Raw genomic sequence first — 19,254 nt, forward strand, 5'->3', positions numbered from 1 at the left:
TGGAGGGAGACAAACCATAAGAGACTCTTAATCTCACAAAACAAACTGAGGGTTGCTGGGGGGAGGTGGGTCCGGAGAGGATGGTGGGGTTATGGACATTGGGGGAGGGTATGTGCTATGGTGAGTGCTGTGAAGTGTGTAAACCTGGCGATTCACAGACCTGTACCTCTGGGGCTAATAATACATTATATGTTTATAAAAAATTTAAAAAAAAACTACAATGAGATATCACCTCATACCTATCAGAACATCTAAAATCAAAACACAAGAAACAACAAATGTTGGTGAGGATGTGGACAAAGAGGAACCCTCATGCATTGTTGATGGGAATGCAAACTGATATAGCCACTGGGGAAGCTTCCTCTAAAAATTAAAATTAGGGGGCGCCTGGGTGGCTCAGTGGGTTAAAGCCTCTGCCTTCGGCTCAGGTCATGATTCCAGGATCCTGGGATCGAGCCCCGCATCAGGCTCTCTGCTCGGCAGAGAGCCTGCTTCCTCCTCTCTCTCTCTCTCTCTCTCTGCTTCTCTGCCTATTTGTGATCTCTGTCAAAATAAATCAATAAAATCTTTAAAAAAAATAAAAATTAAAAAATTAAAATTAAAATTAGAACTAACATATGATCCCATAATTTCACTACCAGATCTTTACCCAAAGAATATGAAAACGCTAATTCAAAAAGATATATGCACCCTTATGTTTACTGCAGCATTTTTACAATAGCCAAATTATAAAAGCAGCTTAGTGCCCATTAATAGATGAATGGATAAATAAGAAGTGGTATGTACATACAATAGATTATTACCTAGCCCTAAAAAGGAATGAAATCTTGTCATTTTCAAATACATGCAATACATCCACTTGGATGGATCTAGAGAGTATAACGCTAAGTGGAAGAAAGGCCAATACCATATGATTTCACTCACATGTGGAATTTAAGAAACAAAACAAATGAGCAATGAGAAAAATAAACAGACTCTTAACTATAAAGAACAAAGTAATGGTTACCAGAGAGGAGGTGAATGGAGGGATGAGTGAAATAGGTGAAGGAGATTAAGAGTACTGTTATCATGATGAGCACTGACTAATGAATAGAATTGTTGAATCACTATATTGTACACCTGAAACTAATATAACACTGTATATTAAATATACTAGAATTAAAATAAAAAATAAGAAAAATTTAAAAAAAGATGTTTCTTCTACCCATTCATTTATTCAGTTTTTTATATCTGTGTGAACTCATGGATATTTATTTTAAGGACTATAATCCATTATTATATTTGTTTATATATGTTGCCTAATGTGCTCTATATTTTGCCATTGGGAACCCTTTCCAGTTCATTCTATTGCTGTTTTTAGTATTCCCCATCCTTTTATGAGCATTTCTTTGCTTTATATCAACACATTATGCTCCAAGCTTATTTTGTAATTTCCCTCTCCAGCCTTGGAATTGACCATTCTTCAAAGACCTACAGTTTCTTGAAGAGCAATATTTAGAAATCAAAATCTAAGACAGTAGGTTTTATCATGGCAGCTATGGTGTCAAGACTTATAATGTACTTTTATAGATTGCCACTTTGCCATATATTATAGCTACGTGGCAAACCATCTTCAGTATTGCTTGAAATCAACAATTACATTTTCATTGTTCAGACTATATTTTGTAAGTCAACATTTTTCATTTTAGTTGTTAACAACAGGTATTTGGACAATCTTAATATTATTCAGCTAATGTTGAGAACAGCCATCATTTTTTCCTTCATCTTTAAGGATGATTATATTAAAATATTTACTAATATTTATTAAATATTTTTAATATTTAATATTTATTAAAATAGTTATACGATATGCAAGAGATTTTACTTTGGAAATACAATTTATCATTTTATTCAACAAATACTCATTAAGTGTCTTTCACGTGCCTGGCCCTCTTCTAGGTTTGGGGGATATAACACTAAATTAAACAATGACCCTGCCTTCATGGGCAAGTGTTCAAATTCTACCTATAACCCTGACTTACTGTGTATGCTTGATGAGTTATGTAACCTCCAAAAGCTTCAGTCTTCATTGGTAAAATGGATATAGTAACACCTAAAAATAGTTCCTCCTTTAAAGGGGGGGTTCTAGATGTTAAATTAGATAATACATATAAAGCCATCAGCATTCTGAACAGCACTGAGTAGCAAAATATTAGTTATAAGTGAGTACATTGACACTATTTTGACATAATGCATGCCTTTAAAAAACAGGGCAAACATGAAGATAATAAAGCATCCAACAATTAACTGTAGTATAAGACAGCAAAAATTAATAATAATAAATGAGTTAAAAAGAGAAGTTTCTTCTCTTTTTTAAGGTGTTCAAAGGAAGCTTCATGGGGGAAATAATGGTTAAGCAAGGTCTTAAGATCCAAGTATGATTTTAATAAGAAGACAGCATTCCAGGAGAGGAATATAGCATGAGAAAGACTCAGCACAAGAAAAGGCGATTTTGGAAGTGATGTGATTCAAATAGGAGGGAGCATAAATGGAGAGATTCAATGAAAGGTAGATTTGGGGCAGGTAATAAAGGGCCTTGAATAGCATGCCAAATAATTGGTACTTTATGAGGAAAATAATGGAAAAAGAGATTCTGTTTCCTATTTCAAAGTGATATTTTTACTTCAGTTATTAACAATGAGTAGAATGAGCTGTCATGAAAAAGAAACTTGAGGGCAAAAGCCATTGAAGTGTCCCATGTGAAAGCATTGCCTGGAACCAGATGACCAGGTGAGTAGGGCAGTAAGATCTGGGCAGCTTCCAGGTGTGTGGGAATAAACAGACTCGGCCCCCTTTGCCCTTCCTGCATTCCCACAAGAAGTGAGTGAAAAGCTCCTGTAGTTTCAAAATAATTAGCATTTGATGTTATCAGTGATCTGAACTTGGGTCTTCCTAATAGGTGTGTAATGATATCTTGTTTTAATTTGCATTTTCCTGAGGAGCATCTTTACATATGTTCATTTGCCATCTGTATATCTTCTCTGGTGAGGTGTCTGTGAAGGGCTTTGGCTCATTTTTTTAATGAGGTTGTTTTCTTATTATTACGTTTTAAGGGTTCTTTTTATATTTTGCATAACATCCTTTATGAGATGTATGTTTTGCAAGTATTTTTTCCAGTTTGTGGCTTATCTTCTCATTCTCTTGACATTGTTTTTCACAGAGGAGAAGTTTTTAATTTTAATGTGTCCTAGCTTATCAATTCTTCCTTTCATGGATCATGCCTTTCTTTCATGTTTTATCTAAAAAGTCATTATCCTACCCCAGGTTATCTATAGGCTTTCTTCTATGCTATCTTACAGAAGTTTTATAGTTTTGTGTTTTACATGTAAGTCTGTGATCTGAGCTAATTTTTGTGAGGTGTGTAAGGTCTGTATCTAGGGTTGTGGGTATTTTTTTGTTTGTTTTTTTGCATGTCGACGTTTAGTTTTTCCAGCACCATCTGCTGAAGATACTATTTTTGCTCTATTGTATTACCTTGACACCTATGTCAAAGATCAGTTGACCATATTTATATGGGTGTATTTCTGGGTTCTCAATTCTGTTCCATTGATTTATTTGTTTATTCTTTCACCAACACCATACTATCTTGATTAGAGTAGATTTATAGTAGGTCTTCCAGTAGGGTAGTGGCAGTTCTCCAACTTTGTTCTCCTTCAATATTATATTGGCTATTTTGCATCTTTTGCCTCTCAATATACACTTTATATCAGTTTGCTGATAACCACAAAACAACTTGCTAAGATCTGGACTGGGATTGCATTGAATCTATAGAGCAATGACATCTTAACAGTATTGAGTTTTTCTATCCATGAACATGAAACACTGTTCCACTTACTGAGTTCATTGATATCTTTCATCAGAGTTTCTTAAATTTTGCTCATATAGACTTGTACATATTTTTCTCGATTTATTCCTAAGTATTTCATTTTGGGGGGTGGATGGTAATGTAAATGGTATTGTGCTTTTAATTGCAAATTCACTTATTTATTGCTGGTATGAGACAATAATTGACTTTTGTATATTGGCCTATATTGCAGTGTCCTGCAACCTTGCTATAATTACTTATTAGTTTCAGGAGTTCATTTGTTGATTCTTTTGGATTTTATACTTAGATGATCATACCATCTGTGAACAAAGGTAGTTTTATTCTTCTATTCCCAGTCTATATACCTTTTATTTCCTTACCTTGTCTTATTGCATTAGCTAGGACTTCTGTTATGATTTTATTTTTTTAAAAGATTTTATTTATTTATTTGACAGAGAGAGAGAGAGAGAGATCACAAGTAGGCAGAGAGAAAGGGGGAAGCAGGCTCCCTGCTGAGCAGAGAGCCGGATGTGGGGCTCGATCCCAGGACCCTGAGACCATGCATGACCTGAGTCAAAGGCAGAGGCTTAACCCACTGAGCCATCCAGGTGCCCCTTCTGTTATGATTTTAAAAAGCAGTGGTGAGAAGGGACATTGTTGTCTTGTTCCTAATCTTGATGGGAAAGCTTCAAATTTCTTACCATTAAGTATAATGTCAGCTGTAGGGTTTTTTGTAGATATTCTTTATAAACTTGAAGAAGTTCTCTATTCCTAGTTTATTGAGAGTTTTTGTCATGAATAAGTATAAAATATTGTTGAATTCTTTTTCTGCATTTATTGGTATGATCATGTGATTTTTTTTCTTCTGTAGCTTTTCAATGTAATAGATTACATTAATTGATTTTCAGATGCTGACTGAGCCTTGTATACCTAAATCACATTTGGTTGTGATATAGAATACTTTTTATACATTGTTGGATTCAATCTGCAAATATTTTGAAGATTTTTACATCTATGCTTATGAGAAGTATTCACTCATAGTTCTTTTTCTATGTATTGTCTTTGTCTCATTTTGATAGTAGGGTATAGCTGGCATATAGCATCATAGAATGAGTTAGGGCATATTTCCTCTGCTTGCATCTTCTGGAAGAGAATATAGATAATTTATATAATTTCTTTCTTAAATCTTCAGTAGAACTCACAAGTGAACTCATCTGGTCCTTGTGTTTTTTTGTTTTGGAAGGTTATTAATTCTCAGTTTAATTTACTTAATAGATCTGGGTCTATTCCAATTACCCGTTTCTTCTTGTGTTAGTTTTGGAAGATTGTATCTTTAAGAAATTGGTCCATTTCAACTACATTATCAGATTTGTAGGCATACAGTTATAGTCCTTTATTATCCCTTTAATGTCTATAGGATCTCTCATAACACCCCTTCATTCATTTATATTATTAGTAATTTGTGTCCTCTCTATTTTTGTCTTATTTAGCTGGGCTAGAGGCTTATTGATTCTATTGAACTTTTCAGTGAACTAGCTCATAGCTTTGTTGATTTTCTCTATTGATTTTCTATTTTCAATTACATTGATTTCAGATCTAATTATTATTTCTTTTCTTCTGCTTACTTTGGATTTAATTTGCTCCTCTTTTTCTACTTTCCTAAGGCAGAAGCCTAGTTTATTTATTTTATATCTTTCTTCTTTTCTAACTTATGTATTTGATTATAAAAATTTCCCTCTGGGCACTTTCACTACCTTCCACAAATTCTGTTAAGTTGTGTTTTCATTTTCACTTAATTTAAAATATTGTTTAATTTCTCTTGGGTTTTCTTCTTTGAGCCATGTGTTGTTTAGAAGTATATCATTTAATCTGCTAATACTTTGGGATTTTCCAGTTATCTCTCTGTTGTTGATTTCTAGTTTCATTCCACTGTGGTCTGGGACCAAACATTGTATGACTTCTAGTCTTTTAAATATGTTAGAGTGTGGGGGTGCCTGGGTGGCTCAGTGGGTTAAAGCCTCTGCCTTCAGCTCGGGTCATGGTCCCAGGGTCCTGGGATCGAGCCCTGCATCGAGCCCCACATCGGCTCTCTGCTCAGTGGGGAGCCTGCTTCCTCCTCTCTCTCTTTCTGCCTGCCTCTCAGCCTACTTATGATCTCTGTCAAGTAAATAAATTTAAAAAAAACCTTAAAAAAATTTTTGTTAGAGTGTGTTTCATGGCTCACATTATGGCCTATCTTGGTCAATATTCCATATGGGCTTGAGAAGATTGTGCATTCAGCTCTTCTTAGATGAAGCAGTCTATGGATTTCAGTTATAGCCAGTTGATTGATGATGTTGAGTTCAAGTATGTCCTCATTGATTTTCGCCTGCTGGATCTATTCATTTCTGGTAGAAAGGTGTTGAAGTCCCCAACTGTAATTAATAGTGGATTAATCTATTTCTCTTGCATTTCTATTAGCTTTTGCCTCATATATTTTGGCACTCTGTTATTCAGCACATACGTATTAAGGATCATTATGTCTTCTTGGAGAACTTGCTCCCTTATCATTATGTAATCCCCTTCTTTATTTCTGATAACTTTGCTTAGGCTGGAGTCTTCTATGTCTAAAGTTAGTAATACTCCTACTTTCTTTTGATTACTGTTAACATGGTATCTTTCTCCGTTCACTTTTTATTCTATGTGCATCTTTAAAGTGTGTGTCCTATAAACAACATATAGTTAGGTCTTGTTTTTTGATCCCGTCTGACAATATCTGTATTTTAACTGTTGTATATATACCATTGAAGCTCAAAGTCATTACTGATATAATTAGATTAAGTTCTACTATATTTGTTAGTACCTTTCATTGTTGCCTTTGTTCTTTATTCTTATTTTTGTCTTTCTTTTTCTGCCTTTGTATTTTTAATTGAACATTTTTATGATTCCATTTTTTTCTCCTTACTTAGAATATACTTCTTTTTAACTTTTATTAAGTGGCTGCTTCAGGGTTTGCAATATACTTTTATAACTAATCCAACCCACTGTCAAATAACACTGTAGCACTTCACATGCCTGTGACCTTATAAATAATAAAATAATCCTAATTCTTCCTTTCTATTCCTTGTATCAATGCTGCCATATATTCATATGATACACACACACACCCAGAAACACACTATGTGTAAATAAAATGTACATACGAAGTATAAGTTATATATCTACATAGTCAAATACAGTGTTGCTATTGTTTTGTTTTACGTATTAAATCAATATAGGATAAGAAAAGTAAGATTTTTCTGTTTTACTTTCACTTACTCCTTCTCCACCACTTCATTTCTTTATGTGGATCCAAGTTTCTGACTTACACCATTTCCTCCTCTCTGAAGAACTTCTTTTTAACATATTTTGAAGGTAGTACTAATGTCAATAAATTTCCTCAATTTTTGTTTGCCTGAGAAGGCCTTTGTTTTTTATCCACTTTTGAAGGGTAATTTTGCAGGGTAAAAAAAAAAAAAAAAAAAATCGGGTTTTTTTCTTCTTAAGATTTCAAATATTTTACTTCATTCTTTTCTTCTTTGCATGATTTCCAGAGAAAACTTGGATATAGTGGTACCTTTTTTCTTCTATAATTAAGGTATTTTCCCCCTCTGGCTTCTTCCAGAATTTTTCCCCTATTTTCTTTCTTTTTCTTTTTTTTCTTTCTGTAGTGTGAAAATGATATTCATAGGTGTAATTATTTTGCCACTTACCCTTTTTAGTGTTCTCTGAGCTTCCTGGATCTTTGGTTTGGTACCTGACATTAATTTCAAGAAAATAGTCATCATTATTATTTGAACATTTCTTCTGTTCCTTTTTCTCCTTGTGGTATTCCAATTATGCATACATTACACCTTTTGTAGTCATCCCACAGTCCTTGGGTATTCTGTTCTGTTTTTGTTTTTGTTTTTTTTCCCCCCCAGTCTTCCTTGTCTATGCTTTTCAGTTTGGGAGGTTTCTTTGATATACTCTCTAGCTCAGATATTTTTCCTCTGCTGTGTGCAGGTTACTAATGAGTCCATCAGAGATATTCTTTTCTGTTACAGTGTTTCAGATCTCTATCATTTCTTTTCGGTTCTTAGAATTTCCTCCTTTCTGCTTACCTTGAACATCTGTTCTTGTATGCTGTCTTTTTTATCCATTAGAGCCCTTATCATATCAATCACAGTTGTTTTAAATTCCATGTCTGGTAATTCCAACATCCCTGCCATGTCTGAGTCTGGTTTTAATGCTTGCTCTCTCTCTCTTTCCCCATATATATTTTGCCTTGTAGTTACATCCTGTAACATTATGATAACTGGGCATGATATACTGAATAAAAGGAACTGCTATAAAGAGGCCTTAGCAATGTGGTGGTAGGGGTTGGGGGAGGGGAAGTCTTTTATAATCTTATGAGTAGGTCACCATCTTTTAGGGAGTCTATGCCTGTGGACTGTAAACTTTATACATGCTTCTTAGTCCCACTCTTTTTATGTTGGGCTGGGCGTCAAAAGTGGGCTGGAGTCAGTATTTCTCTCCCCCCAGTCAGTTAGAACTTGGTAGCCATCCAGGAAGTAAAACTCACAAAAGCACACCTTTCCCCACCCCCAGTGACTGGATCCCTGGTGGAGTTTTTAATCCCCAGAGTCATCCACACACAGAGCATCCAGCCATTCATCAACCACCGTTCAGATTTCTGCATCCTTTACTGGTTCCCATGGAGGTTGCTGCCCCAGTAAGTGGTTCACTGTATTTGCCAGTCAGTTTCTCCAGTTTGGAGCCCCAGCTTGCCCTGTGATCTCACTTCTTTTAGGGATCTAAGAAGAGCTATTTGGTTTTGGGGGCTTTGTTTGTTTTTCTTTTTTTTTTTTCTTCAGTTTGTTCAGCTTTTTATGTGTCGTTAAGATGGAGTGGTGACTTCCCAGTGTCTCCTGCACTGGACCAGAAACAGAAGTCTGTCAGTTTCACTTTGAACTAACTCCCTTCTAAACACTCAGTCATAGAAGCTTGCCTCTTTATGAAACCCAAGGCAACAATAAATATGACAGGATATCATTTACACTTGATCTTACTTGTAAAGATATAGTTAATAAAAACTTGATGCCTTGCCATGGTCCCTTTTATGGGTGGGGGGGGGCAGGATGTGGAGGAGTAGGAGGAAGTTCTCCTAGACTTAGAACCTCTGCATTATTTCTGACCTCCCACTGCATGTGCTTTCTATAAGTCATTTTTAATGTATTAATATGTGATTTAAAAGCCATATTTTAGAGCAATTCACTTGAAGCATCCCTTCTGTCTTTGTACACCCTGGACATTTTCCCGGGAGTTCACTTCCCACTTATGAACTCGGTTCATATGTCACTTCCTTAGGAAATCTTCCCTGTTGTCCTTTCTCTAAAAATACTTATCTCAGATTGAAATTACACATTTGCATGATAATTTGATAAATATCTATTTTACCCCACTAGACTGGACATTATATTAGGTGAAGGCAAACGTTGGATTTGGTTTTGCTCACTATGAAATCACTTATGCCCAAAGCAGTGGGTGGCATTGAAGGCACCCAGTAAATATGTGTTGAATAAATGAATGCAAATGAATGAATAAATGAACAAATGAACTAATTTCCTCATAGCCACACATGTTGGCATATAAACTGTTGCTCTCCTCTCCTTTTACCTGGCCACTCTCTTCCAGCTCTGCTTAAATCCAGTAAACTATTTTATTCCTATGCAGAATGAGAATGGAAATGTAAGCAGAGATGACAATGCCCTTTAAAATAAACTGACATCTTCTCCTGGGATCATGGGAAGCTCGATTCAAGTGGTGCACTCATTCTTGACAAGCAGAACTCTTGACCCTAGCTCTGTATTCACTGGACATCTAAATGTCAATTTCTATTCACACTGCTCAACCAGGAGAACCAGTAGCCAGTGTGATGGAACCACCACCAACCTGGACTCAGGCGACCCATAGTCTCACTTCTTCACTCATCATTATCACCTCTGTAGCCCAGACATACCACTTACATCTCCTAATTTTAGCTTCTCAACCCCTTAAGACTGTTGAGAAGACAGTTTGCAAATTAAAGAATTCAACATAGTCAATTGCTGTTATTTCTTAACACGGCCCACCAAATGGAGATGGGAGGGTTCAGAATCTCGCTCTAAGGCAGAGATCCAGGCTCTTTGAGCCAGACCTGAGCCTTAAGGTGATGATTCAGGTAACTTAAGCCTAAAGCCTCCTATAAAAGAAAGGATGAGACATTTGCAAAACAGCTAACATGAACGAAATCCTTGTCAGTACTTCGTCTTTGCAAACGTTGCTCATGTGATGCTCTTCTTTCTATATAGCCATGACTTTGAATTTTCTTACTGACATTTTCCTGTGGTGACATTATTAATAGCTGGTTTCCTAAAAACTACCAACCCTAACAGAAATTCATGAGAGCGTGAGTGGACAACAGAAAGCTCAGAGTCTGGCCAGCCCTTGTGCTAAATTTTGAAGTAGGGGAAGCTCATTAGGGAAATATTCAGCCCTCCTCATCCCCAGCTTCCTTTTCTTTCTGTCCCTGATGACTTCTCTATGCCAGCTGCTCAAATGTGCAGTGGGGAAAAATCCAATATCCTTATTCTTATCGGGACATTAGTGACCTGGGGAAGTAAGTCACACCCAGAAACTCTGATTTGGGGGGTTACATGCCTATGTTTTTAACAAGCCCCTTTGGAGAGATGGCTGATAGACTGTAAATGCCTGAAGGTCAAGGGCTGTATCTGCTTGCCCTCTGCTGAATTTTTGGTACCTGGGACAGGACTTGGCTCATGGTGGGTATTCAGTAAGAAGTCTGAATGAAGGAACCACTGCATAAATGTTCTTCCCTTCCTCTCCTGCTTCCCTTGCAACTTTATAAATGTGTGTTTTTAGTTTATAGGTCTGTTATGGCTGCCATTACAAAGGGCCACACGCTGAGTGTGAGATAGCAATCTATCTCCTCATGGTTCTGGAGGCTAGAAGTCCAAGATCAAGATGTGGGTAGGATTCCTTTCTCTGAGGCCTCTCTCCTTGGCTTTTAGATGGCCATCTTCTCCTTGTGTCTGCACATGGTCTTCCCTTTCAGAGTGCCTGTGCCAGTGCTCTTAGATTAGGGCCCTCCTTAAGACCTCATTTTAACTTAATTACTTCTTTAAAGACCCTGTCTCCAAATACAGTCACTTTCTTAGGTACTGGGGGGTTCGGACTTCAACATATAAACTCCTGAAGAGGGGACACAATTCAGTCCCTAACACTTAACAAACTTATAAAGTCCCACAGGGTTTTAATCCTAGGCTTTTACCTACCAGGCTAGAAGTGGGGCAAGTGTCTCATGAGATACCAAGCCCTTCTGCAGACTGTGAAATCATTCCCTACAGACAGCCATTTATAAATGGGGCTGTTCCTAAAGAAACCTACTTTTGTCCAAGACTTTTAGCAACTGACCGGACAGCACACTTACTGGATGTGTGGCCGCACCAAGGATAAGGTGATACGCCCTTAACTCAGTGACACAGAATGCAACTAGGAAAGCATCAAGCAACAGCAGAGGCAAAAAGGTGATTCTTGCAGCCACAGGATGCCAGTAACGTTTGGAAAACTGTTTTCCTAAGGCGGTGGACTCATCATTTGATATTTCACTCTTATTTTGTGTGGGATTTTTTTTTTTTTAAAAGGAAAATAAACTCTCAGTAAATTAGAATGTTGCAACCTAATACTGCATTCCAACTCATAAATGTTTTTCTTCAGAGTTCATTTGGAAGCATTTCAGACAGATTGTTAGGATTATTACTTTCTGGGATAAAACCATGCATTTTTTTCAGGCATTTCTTCCTCAACTCATAACCTTCCTCTCAGTAATATTTTGCATGTTGCAATAAAAAAGCAAGGAAGAAAGGCGGCCTCTGTCTATTTTTAGATTAACGCATTTGCCAAACTCAAGGAGACTTATCTAAATGCCTGCTTCCCACAGACATGAGCTGTTTCTCTGGTGCCAAATACTTGAGCCAATTTCATAACCTACTTACCAGTCAACATTGCCATATTTACCCATCACCTTTAACCCCATTTTTTTATACATCATCTTTAATCCCACCATCTCTCTGAAGAACAGCCCTGTAGGAAAATGAGAGGAGCCCAGGTGGGTCCAGGTGAAAAATTCTGCTGGACGACCACCATTTGTTTTGAAAACACTTATGTGCTATGGGGAGGCCTGAGCAGAGATGGTGCCTGGTCGTGAGGAGAAGGGCCTGGCGGGTGAAATGTGAGCATCCGTAATGGTAAGACAGGAGCCAGAAGGCTTTGGATCATGAGCTCTGGCAGCTGAGTCCTGGAGGTAAGCAGGTCTGAGGCCCAAGTCTGGGTAAGCCAGGGAGAAAGCCAGAAACTGGCCATCCCGTCATGGGGGCAAGAGGAGAGGCAAACTCTGCAGGAGCAAGGCTGCCTAACAGGCACAGGGGAGTCCTGGACCAGAACAGGGCAGAGAAGGCATAGTCAGGCAGCCCCAAACAATTCTGCAGAGCTCATGGCTTTCTTGAACAACGAGAACCTTGAAGTTTTCGCCAGACAGTTGGCAGAGAAGAGCGACTTGTCCAGAGTCATCAGGAAACCAGCGGCAAAGTGAACTGGAATTTAGAATTCCTGATTTCTTACCCTCCATTCATTTTCCACTTGAAATCAAACACTCCTTTAAAAGAGGGCTTTGGAGATGTTAGAGAGATTCAACAAGAGAAGGTACAAATCAAAATTGGCCTGTAGACACACAAAAAACTGTACACGCATGTTCCTAGTGACTTTCCCAAAATTGGACACAACATCCCCACTAGCCGGGGATGGACTGACTGTGGGCCATCCACACAGTGGAACATTGCTCAGCAAGAAAAAGGAGGGAACTCATGACACACCCAGTGTGGTGGAGGACCCTCAGACGCACTGAGCTGAGTGAAGGACACCAGACCCAAAAGGCTACATACTGGATGCTTCCATTTCTCTGACATTCTGGAAAACAGAATGGAGGATTCCTGGACGGGGAGGGGACAGGTTTGAAGACAGCACAGGTAACATTTGAGGACGACGGACCAGTTCTTGATTGTCATGGTGGTTATACGACTGAATGCTTTTATCAGAGCTCTTAGAACAGGACATAAAAAGGATGCAGTTCACTGTACATAAAATAGAGCTTTATTTTTAAAATGTTTAAAGAGAGGAAAAAATGGCCTGTAGACGTGCTTCTGGGAAGCAGCATGGTAAAATAAGAAAGCGTGTTGGCTCTGCAGCCAAACTGCCTGGGTTTAAACTTGGCCTTGTCCTCCACTCTATTTAGCTTCTCTGTATCTCATTTTCCTCATTTTAAATTGGGAATAATTAAAGTATGTACCTCCTGGGATTATTATAACAAAGGAATTCGTATATTCAAAGGGTTTAGAAAGTTCGCTTTTGCCTGACACATGTCTGCACAATTGTCCAGAAGAGCCTCAGGACAAATTCCTAGAAGTGCAAATGCCAGGGCAAAAGTTTGCATTGTCAGACCCACTGGCAAACTGCCTTCCAAGAAAACTGTGCCCCTTTACCCTCCTTCACACAGAGAGCATGAGTTCTCAGTCATTTGCTCTCCACCCAATACTGCCTGCTATGAATCCTTCATCTCTTCCAATTGAAAGGGAAAAAATGATATCTCATTGTTCCTTCCATTTGGATTTATTTGCTTACTATTTTTTTTTTTAAAGATTTTATTTATTTATTTGACAGAGAGAGATCACAAGCAGGCAGAGAGAGAGAGGAGGAAGCAGGCTCCCCGCCGAGCAGAGAGCCCGATGCGGGGCTCGATCCCAGGACCCTGAGATCATGACCTGAGCCGAAGGCAGCGGCTTAACCCACTGATCCAGCCAGGCGCCCCTATTTGCTTACTATTGAGGCTGAACATCTTTTTAGATATTTATTGGTCATAGTTATTTATTTTTATGTGAATTGCCGCTTTATAGCCTTTTTATTAGGATGTTTATAGTTTTATTATTAATTTGTGCGGGATCAGTATGAATTAGGGTTAATAATAATTAATATTTATTTTTTTTACTATGTGTCAGACATTCTTGTAAGCATTGAAAAATACTCACATTCGATCAAGCATATACTTTATAAACATCGTCCCCTGTTTCTTTCATTTCTCTTTGGACCCTGCTTTGACTTTTTGCAAAAGAACTTATACTTTAAAATTCTTTTGTGATTTCCACATTGTTTTGGTCACATTAAGGAGGCCTTCTGTCTGGAGTAATTGTAATCTTTTTATATAACTATTAGCTGTACGTTCCCATATTTCTTAATTCTTTGGAGGTTCTTTATGGTGATTCTCATTGTCTAGGATTACTCTAAAATAGTAAATGTGTCTTAATTCCAAAATATAAAAGGAGGGCTCTGATGGCATTTTCGGCCACAGACCTATGCATTAGTACATTTCTTAACAAGATGAGAGAGTAGGAAGGAAAGGTAAGAAAGGCTCAGAAAGCTAACATCTTATGAAATGTAGGCACTTGGATGGCAAAAAAGACTTCCCCTAAAGAATTCTGGGTGGTCCTGTAACGCATTACTATCGCTGCTCTTCCATCAGCCCCCCTCCCCCCACCCCTAGGAAATTGCCACTCCTCCTGCCCACTTACAACCACACTCAAAACAAAGCTGATGTTATCACATAGAACTTCTTCCAATTCTAAAATTTCCTTCCTAGATTAACCAAATCAGGCTCTATAGATCAAGTACCACTTTAAAAGTTTGGCTCTTTTCTTTTTACTCATTTAATAATAATAATTTTGGAGAAACAGAATACAGAACAGAGGTGTAATACATCTCCTATGACTTCACATTTTTAGGGATATTTTTTCTTGCCAGCTGATCCTGCATTCATGCTAATGTTCCCCTTTATGAATCCCTAAAAGTACGCGGTTGTTTCATCAAAAGCCAAAAGGGAAATAAACTGTTTCTCAGGCAAAGTGGGGTGATAACAAAGGGCTCCAAGATTTTGGGAGTAATTTTAGATTAAGGGTAAAGAATGGATTTTAATCACCAGTTATTTCTTTAAAAAAAAAAAAAAACTGTGTCTTATGTAAAGAAAGGCAAAATTTTTTGTTTTCAGAATCTGTGTTTAAGAAGTTTCTAGAAGAGGGGCGCCTGAGTGGCTCAGTGAGTTAAAGCCTCTGCCTTCGGCTCAGGGTCATGATCTCAGGGTCCTGGGATTGAGCCCCACATCGGGCTTTCCTGCTCAGCAGGGAGCCTGCTTCCTCCTCTCTCTGCCTGCCTCTCAGCCTACTTGTGATCTTTGTCTGTCAAATAAATAAATAAAACCTTAAAAAAAAAAGAAGTTTCTAGAAGAAAGGAAAATAAACATTAGCTAATGGTATAAGACCTGTTATCTCAAAGCGAGGAAGAAAGTTTGCAGAGTTACAAATCCCAAGTATCAGTACCAAAATTACTTTCTCTTCAGATTATCCTTTAAATTCCTAAGCATGACAGAATTATGTAAGATTTAAAAAAGTGGTGTGTATGTCCATATACCCATACGTATATCTTTATGGATGTATGTATACGTGTATAGACATATACACACAAATATCAATATATATGTATGTATATATAAGGATCATATAACTATATGGAAACCACATAGTATTTATTAAAACAAATCACTTCCTTCAAAAGGGCAAACTGGTTAGGAACACAAATTGGCAGATCAATTCTCCCCCTTTGAGAGATCCTAGAAATTGAAGGTCCTGAGTGTAAATGTTTCTGGCCTTTTCCAGCAGGCACAATACCAAGGTGGTGTCTCCAAAGGCAAACATACTTTCCTGGATAGATAAGTGTTTTCTTGGCCTCTGAGTAACTGTGGCCGCATTCTCATGAAGAAAATTGTGGCCTTTTTTGCCAGTTACTTTATTTTTCCAGAGTAGTAAAATTCCCACCCTGAGGCACAGGAATCAAAGTTCCTAAAGGAAAAGGCCTTTTGCTTATTACTGTCAGGGAGTGTCTCTCAGCCTCTTGTCTACAATGGTGATCTAGTAATGATGCAGCTTCTATACACCTTTCTGGAATTTTCTAGAATCTGGAGCTTGGGTGTGTGTGTATACATGCATGCCTGCACACTCACATATGCAGAAATCCAGCCCTATAGGTTCACTTTCTTAAGCCTCCATTTACCCACTTGCAAAATTGTGCAAAATAATGGAGGCTTCATAGCTTCTTGTTAGGAATAATTAAGGTCAATCCTTCTAAAGAATTCCTGGCCAAGAGTAAGTGTTCAACACGTGCTATTTATTACTATTATTGTTTTTGTTTTTGTTATTCAAGATCATTATAATGACACATCAATTAGTTCATAAACTACAGACCACTTTGCCAAGAGGATACTCACTGTCCACACTATAAAAAGTAAATGGTTGTGTCAAAAGGAGGGAAGGTCAGAATGTCCCACTTTGTAATAAGACCAGCTTCGCAGAATCATTGCTAGAAGGGAAGGGAAAACAAGGTGTGTAACATGCCTGGTACCTACAGGCACTAAAGGACATGGTTCTTCCCTTTCACTTTCCTTAAGATGTAGGCCTTCAGTCTACAACTTCATCTCCAGGATAGGAGAAATGGTATTATGATGTATTTTTAAAGCATTTCTAGAAAGTTGGCATTCCTGAGTCCAGAAGGGATTGAGAGCTACCAGTTTGCCTGTCCTACTGAGTTGCACTGAGGTTCCAACATCCTTTGCAGAATGTCTTAAGGAAGTGCGCAATTTGCTGCTCTTACCAGATGAGCCTCACTCTACAATCAGCATTTCGGGATGCCCTGTATGCTATTTATGAATAAGAGCTTAGATTTTTTTTCTACAAAACGTGTGCATGTGTTTTGAGTTTTTGTCTTTTTTTAGATTTAATTGTAGGTGCATTTGGAACAGGAAAAGTAGCTGTTTACAGGTACGTGGTTTGTGGCATGCAAATGTCCCTCTAATTGTTTCAAGTACATTTTCTTTTTGCCGCTAGTTTCACCTTCAAGAGTATATCCCAGCTATTTACTCTAGAGAACATTTAGATGCTCTTTTTAATGTTTGGAGGAAGTTTTGCTCTCAACTGTTTGCCTTTCTTTCATCTCTCTGTCTTTTTAATCTCATACCTCATGACCAAACTTCCAGCCCCTACTAACATGTTAAATGAAGATATGAATCTTAGCAGAACTTATAAAATGAGGCATTCTTTAGATGTTACTATGTCTGAATTCTCCTCTTTCGAAATGCATTAACATGTGCTTATAGAGAAGGGGTACCAGTGGGAGGAGGTTTCTATAAATCAGGCATGAGACTAAGTTAGGGAATGGAATGTTCCCAAGAATTAATACTCCAAAAGCAAGTACTGAACAACAGTTCACATCTGACAGGTCTAGATCCAAAAGTCTAGCCATTCCACACACTCATGTGTAGGCTTGGGCAAGTCCCTACACCTTTCTGAGCCTCTGATTTTTTTTTGTTTATTGAAGAGTGGTAAAAATACTTGCTTTAGAAGTTAATTTTTGTGAAGAAGATTAAGTGAGAATCTGTAGGTAACATACACAGAATCGTAAGCTGCGAGTAGACAGTTGGTGCTCAAAAGTTATAGATTTTTTTTTCTTCTTAAAAAAAAAGTTTTATAGGAATTCAAAACATTAGATCAGGATATCAAAACAAAAGGCAGAGAGCAGCCCCATGTGTTCTGGGCACATAATGCTAATGTAGCCCAACCCCCAGAATGGTTCTAAAGTTAGGTCTCCTCAAGTAAGTGAGATTTTCCTCCTTCATCAGTCCCAAGACATACTCATAGACTGATGTATACCCATGACTCACCACTTCGGGTTAGAATCAGATGATTGGAAAGCTCGGGTGTTTTAAGTGTCTAAAGGATGGGGCTATGCTTACAGTGTGGCCTTGATGATGCCCCACTCAGGGCTGATGAACTCATGGGCTAGTTGCTAAGGCCTAAATCCACCACCCAGTCCTCATTCCCTCCCTCATTCCTTCACAGACACCAGCCCTACATCACAGTCTGAGGGCTGCTGCCAGCCTCCTCCCTCCCACTTTTTTTTTCCTCATAGATATTTGCCCCAGTGATTATCTTGCACATCTAACTCACTCTTGCCCTCTGCTTTGTCAAGGACTGGAGCTAACACAATATTAAAAACAAAATTATGTAACAAAACACAGATGAATAGTATAAAGGAGTTTAGGAAAATTCCCAGGGGGGCCCACTGTGGTAAGTCATGCCCTAAACAAGCACCATCCCAAAGCGCGGCCCTCCCTCCCCTTAGAGGAAAACTTACCCAATGCAACATCATTTCACATTGTCATTGGGAGACCTGGCTCTTAGCTGTCCTACCTTGGAACAGGGCTTAAAAATTGCCCAGTCCCCTTCCCCAATGAGTTACTTGCTTGTCTCATTATTGTTACCTGAGTGGTGGTGAAAATTGAGTTTGCTGTACATTTAGTTCCTCTTCTCCATCCTGGCTGCACATTAGAAACACCTGGAGGGTTTGGTTCACGTGCCGACACCCAGCCCAGACCCCCGAGGTCTTTTGACCTCTTCGAGAACTCCTTGGGCGCTTCCAACACGCAGTCAGCATTGAGAACCACGGCTCCGTGTGGAGTATGCAAGAATCTTGTCAACTGCCCTTATGTGTTTAGCTCGATTGTCAAAGCTTGGATAGAAAATTATCCATCAAAATAAGAAAACCATCAGCCCATCAGGAAACAAAATTGGCCAAACTCAAGGACTTACAGGTGTGAGTGAGTAGAGAAGGATGTGTTTCCTCAGATATGAATAGAGCAGATCCCAGAGCGCGCCTCCCAGCAATATCACACAAGTCTCCGGAGCGCACTCTGTCCTCCAAGCAGCTCCGTGGATGCAGTTTTGCTTGATGGACCCCCAGCATCCTTGATCTGTATTCATGACGACCCCATGTGTTTTAAGGTAATGAGTTAAGTCTGGAGCCCACCTGTTCAGACAGGGAGACAAATTCTTGGCACAAAGGCTGGGGGCGTTGGCGGCGGCCTCTGAAAGTGGGGTGTCGCTCCCATGGCTCTTAAAATCCTGTGTCTTCTCCCTGCAGAGCAAGGCCGGTTGTGACTGTGGATGCCCAGCTTCTGCTGAACCCAATGATTATCAATCTGGAAAATAAAACATGCCAGGTTCCAGAGTCTCTGTCCCCTGTGGCCTGGTGAGTTCACTCAGTGCTTCTCAAACTCTGATGTGGATGCAAATCACCTGGGCCCCTTCGGGTAATGCCACTTCCAGGGTGGTGTGTGGGACTCGGGAGCTCAGAAAAGCCCCAGTTGGGTGTTAGGCTGAGGGTATGGTATATAAACTTGTCAAATCACTATTGTGCAC

At 38.7% G+C, this 19,254-nt stretch overlaps 1 protein-coding gene across 2 annotated transcripts in view; it reads left to right on the plus strand.

Moving 5' to 3' along the window:
- LOC111155529 (integrin subunit alpha 8) overlaps window positions 1–19,254 on the plus strand; it is a 172,199-nt gene that overhangs the window by 78,073 nt on the left and 74,872 nt on the right. For both annotated transcript variants that reach the window (XM_022515700.1, XM_022515701.1), the window contains 2 exons: window positions 16,773–16,818; window positions 18,977–19,084. In XM_022515700.1, the coding sequence (XP_022371408.1) occupies window positions 16,773–16,818; window positions 18,977–19,084 (154 nt within the window). The remainder of the gene's footprint in view (window positions 1–16,772; window positions 16,819–18,976; window positions 19,085–19,254) is intronic.

Source organism: Enhydra lutris, unplaced genomic scaffold (assembly GCF_002288905.1).
Source record: "Enhydra lutris kenyoni isolate GAN:26980312 unplaced genomic scaffold, ASM228890v2 scaffoldscaffold42, whole genome shotgun sequence".
In the NCBI taxonomy this organism is placed as follows: Eukaryota; Metazoa; Chordata; class Mammalia; order Carnivora; family Mustelidae; genus Enhydra; species Enhydra lutris.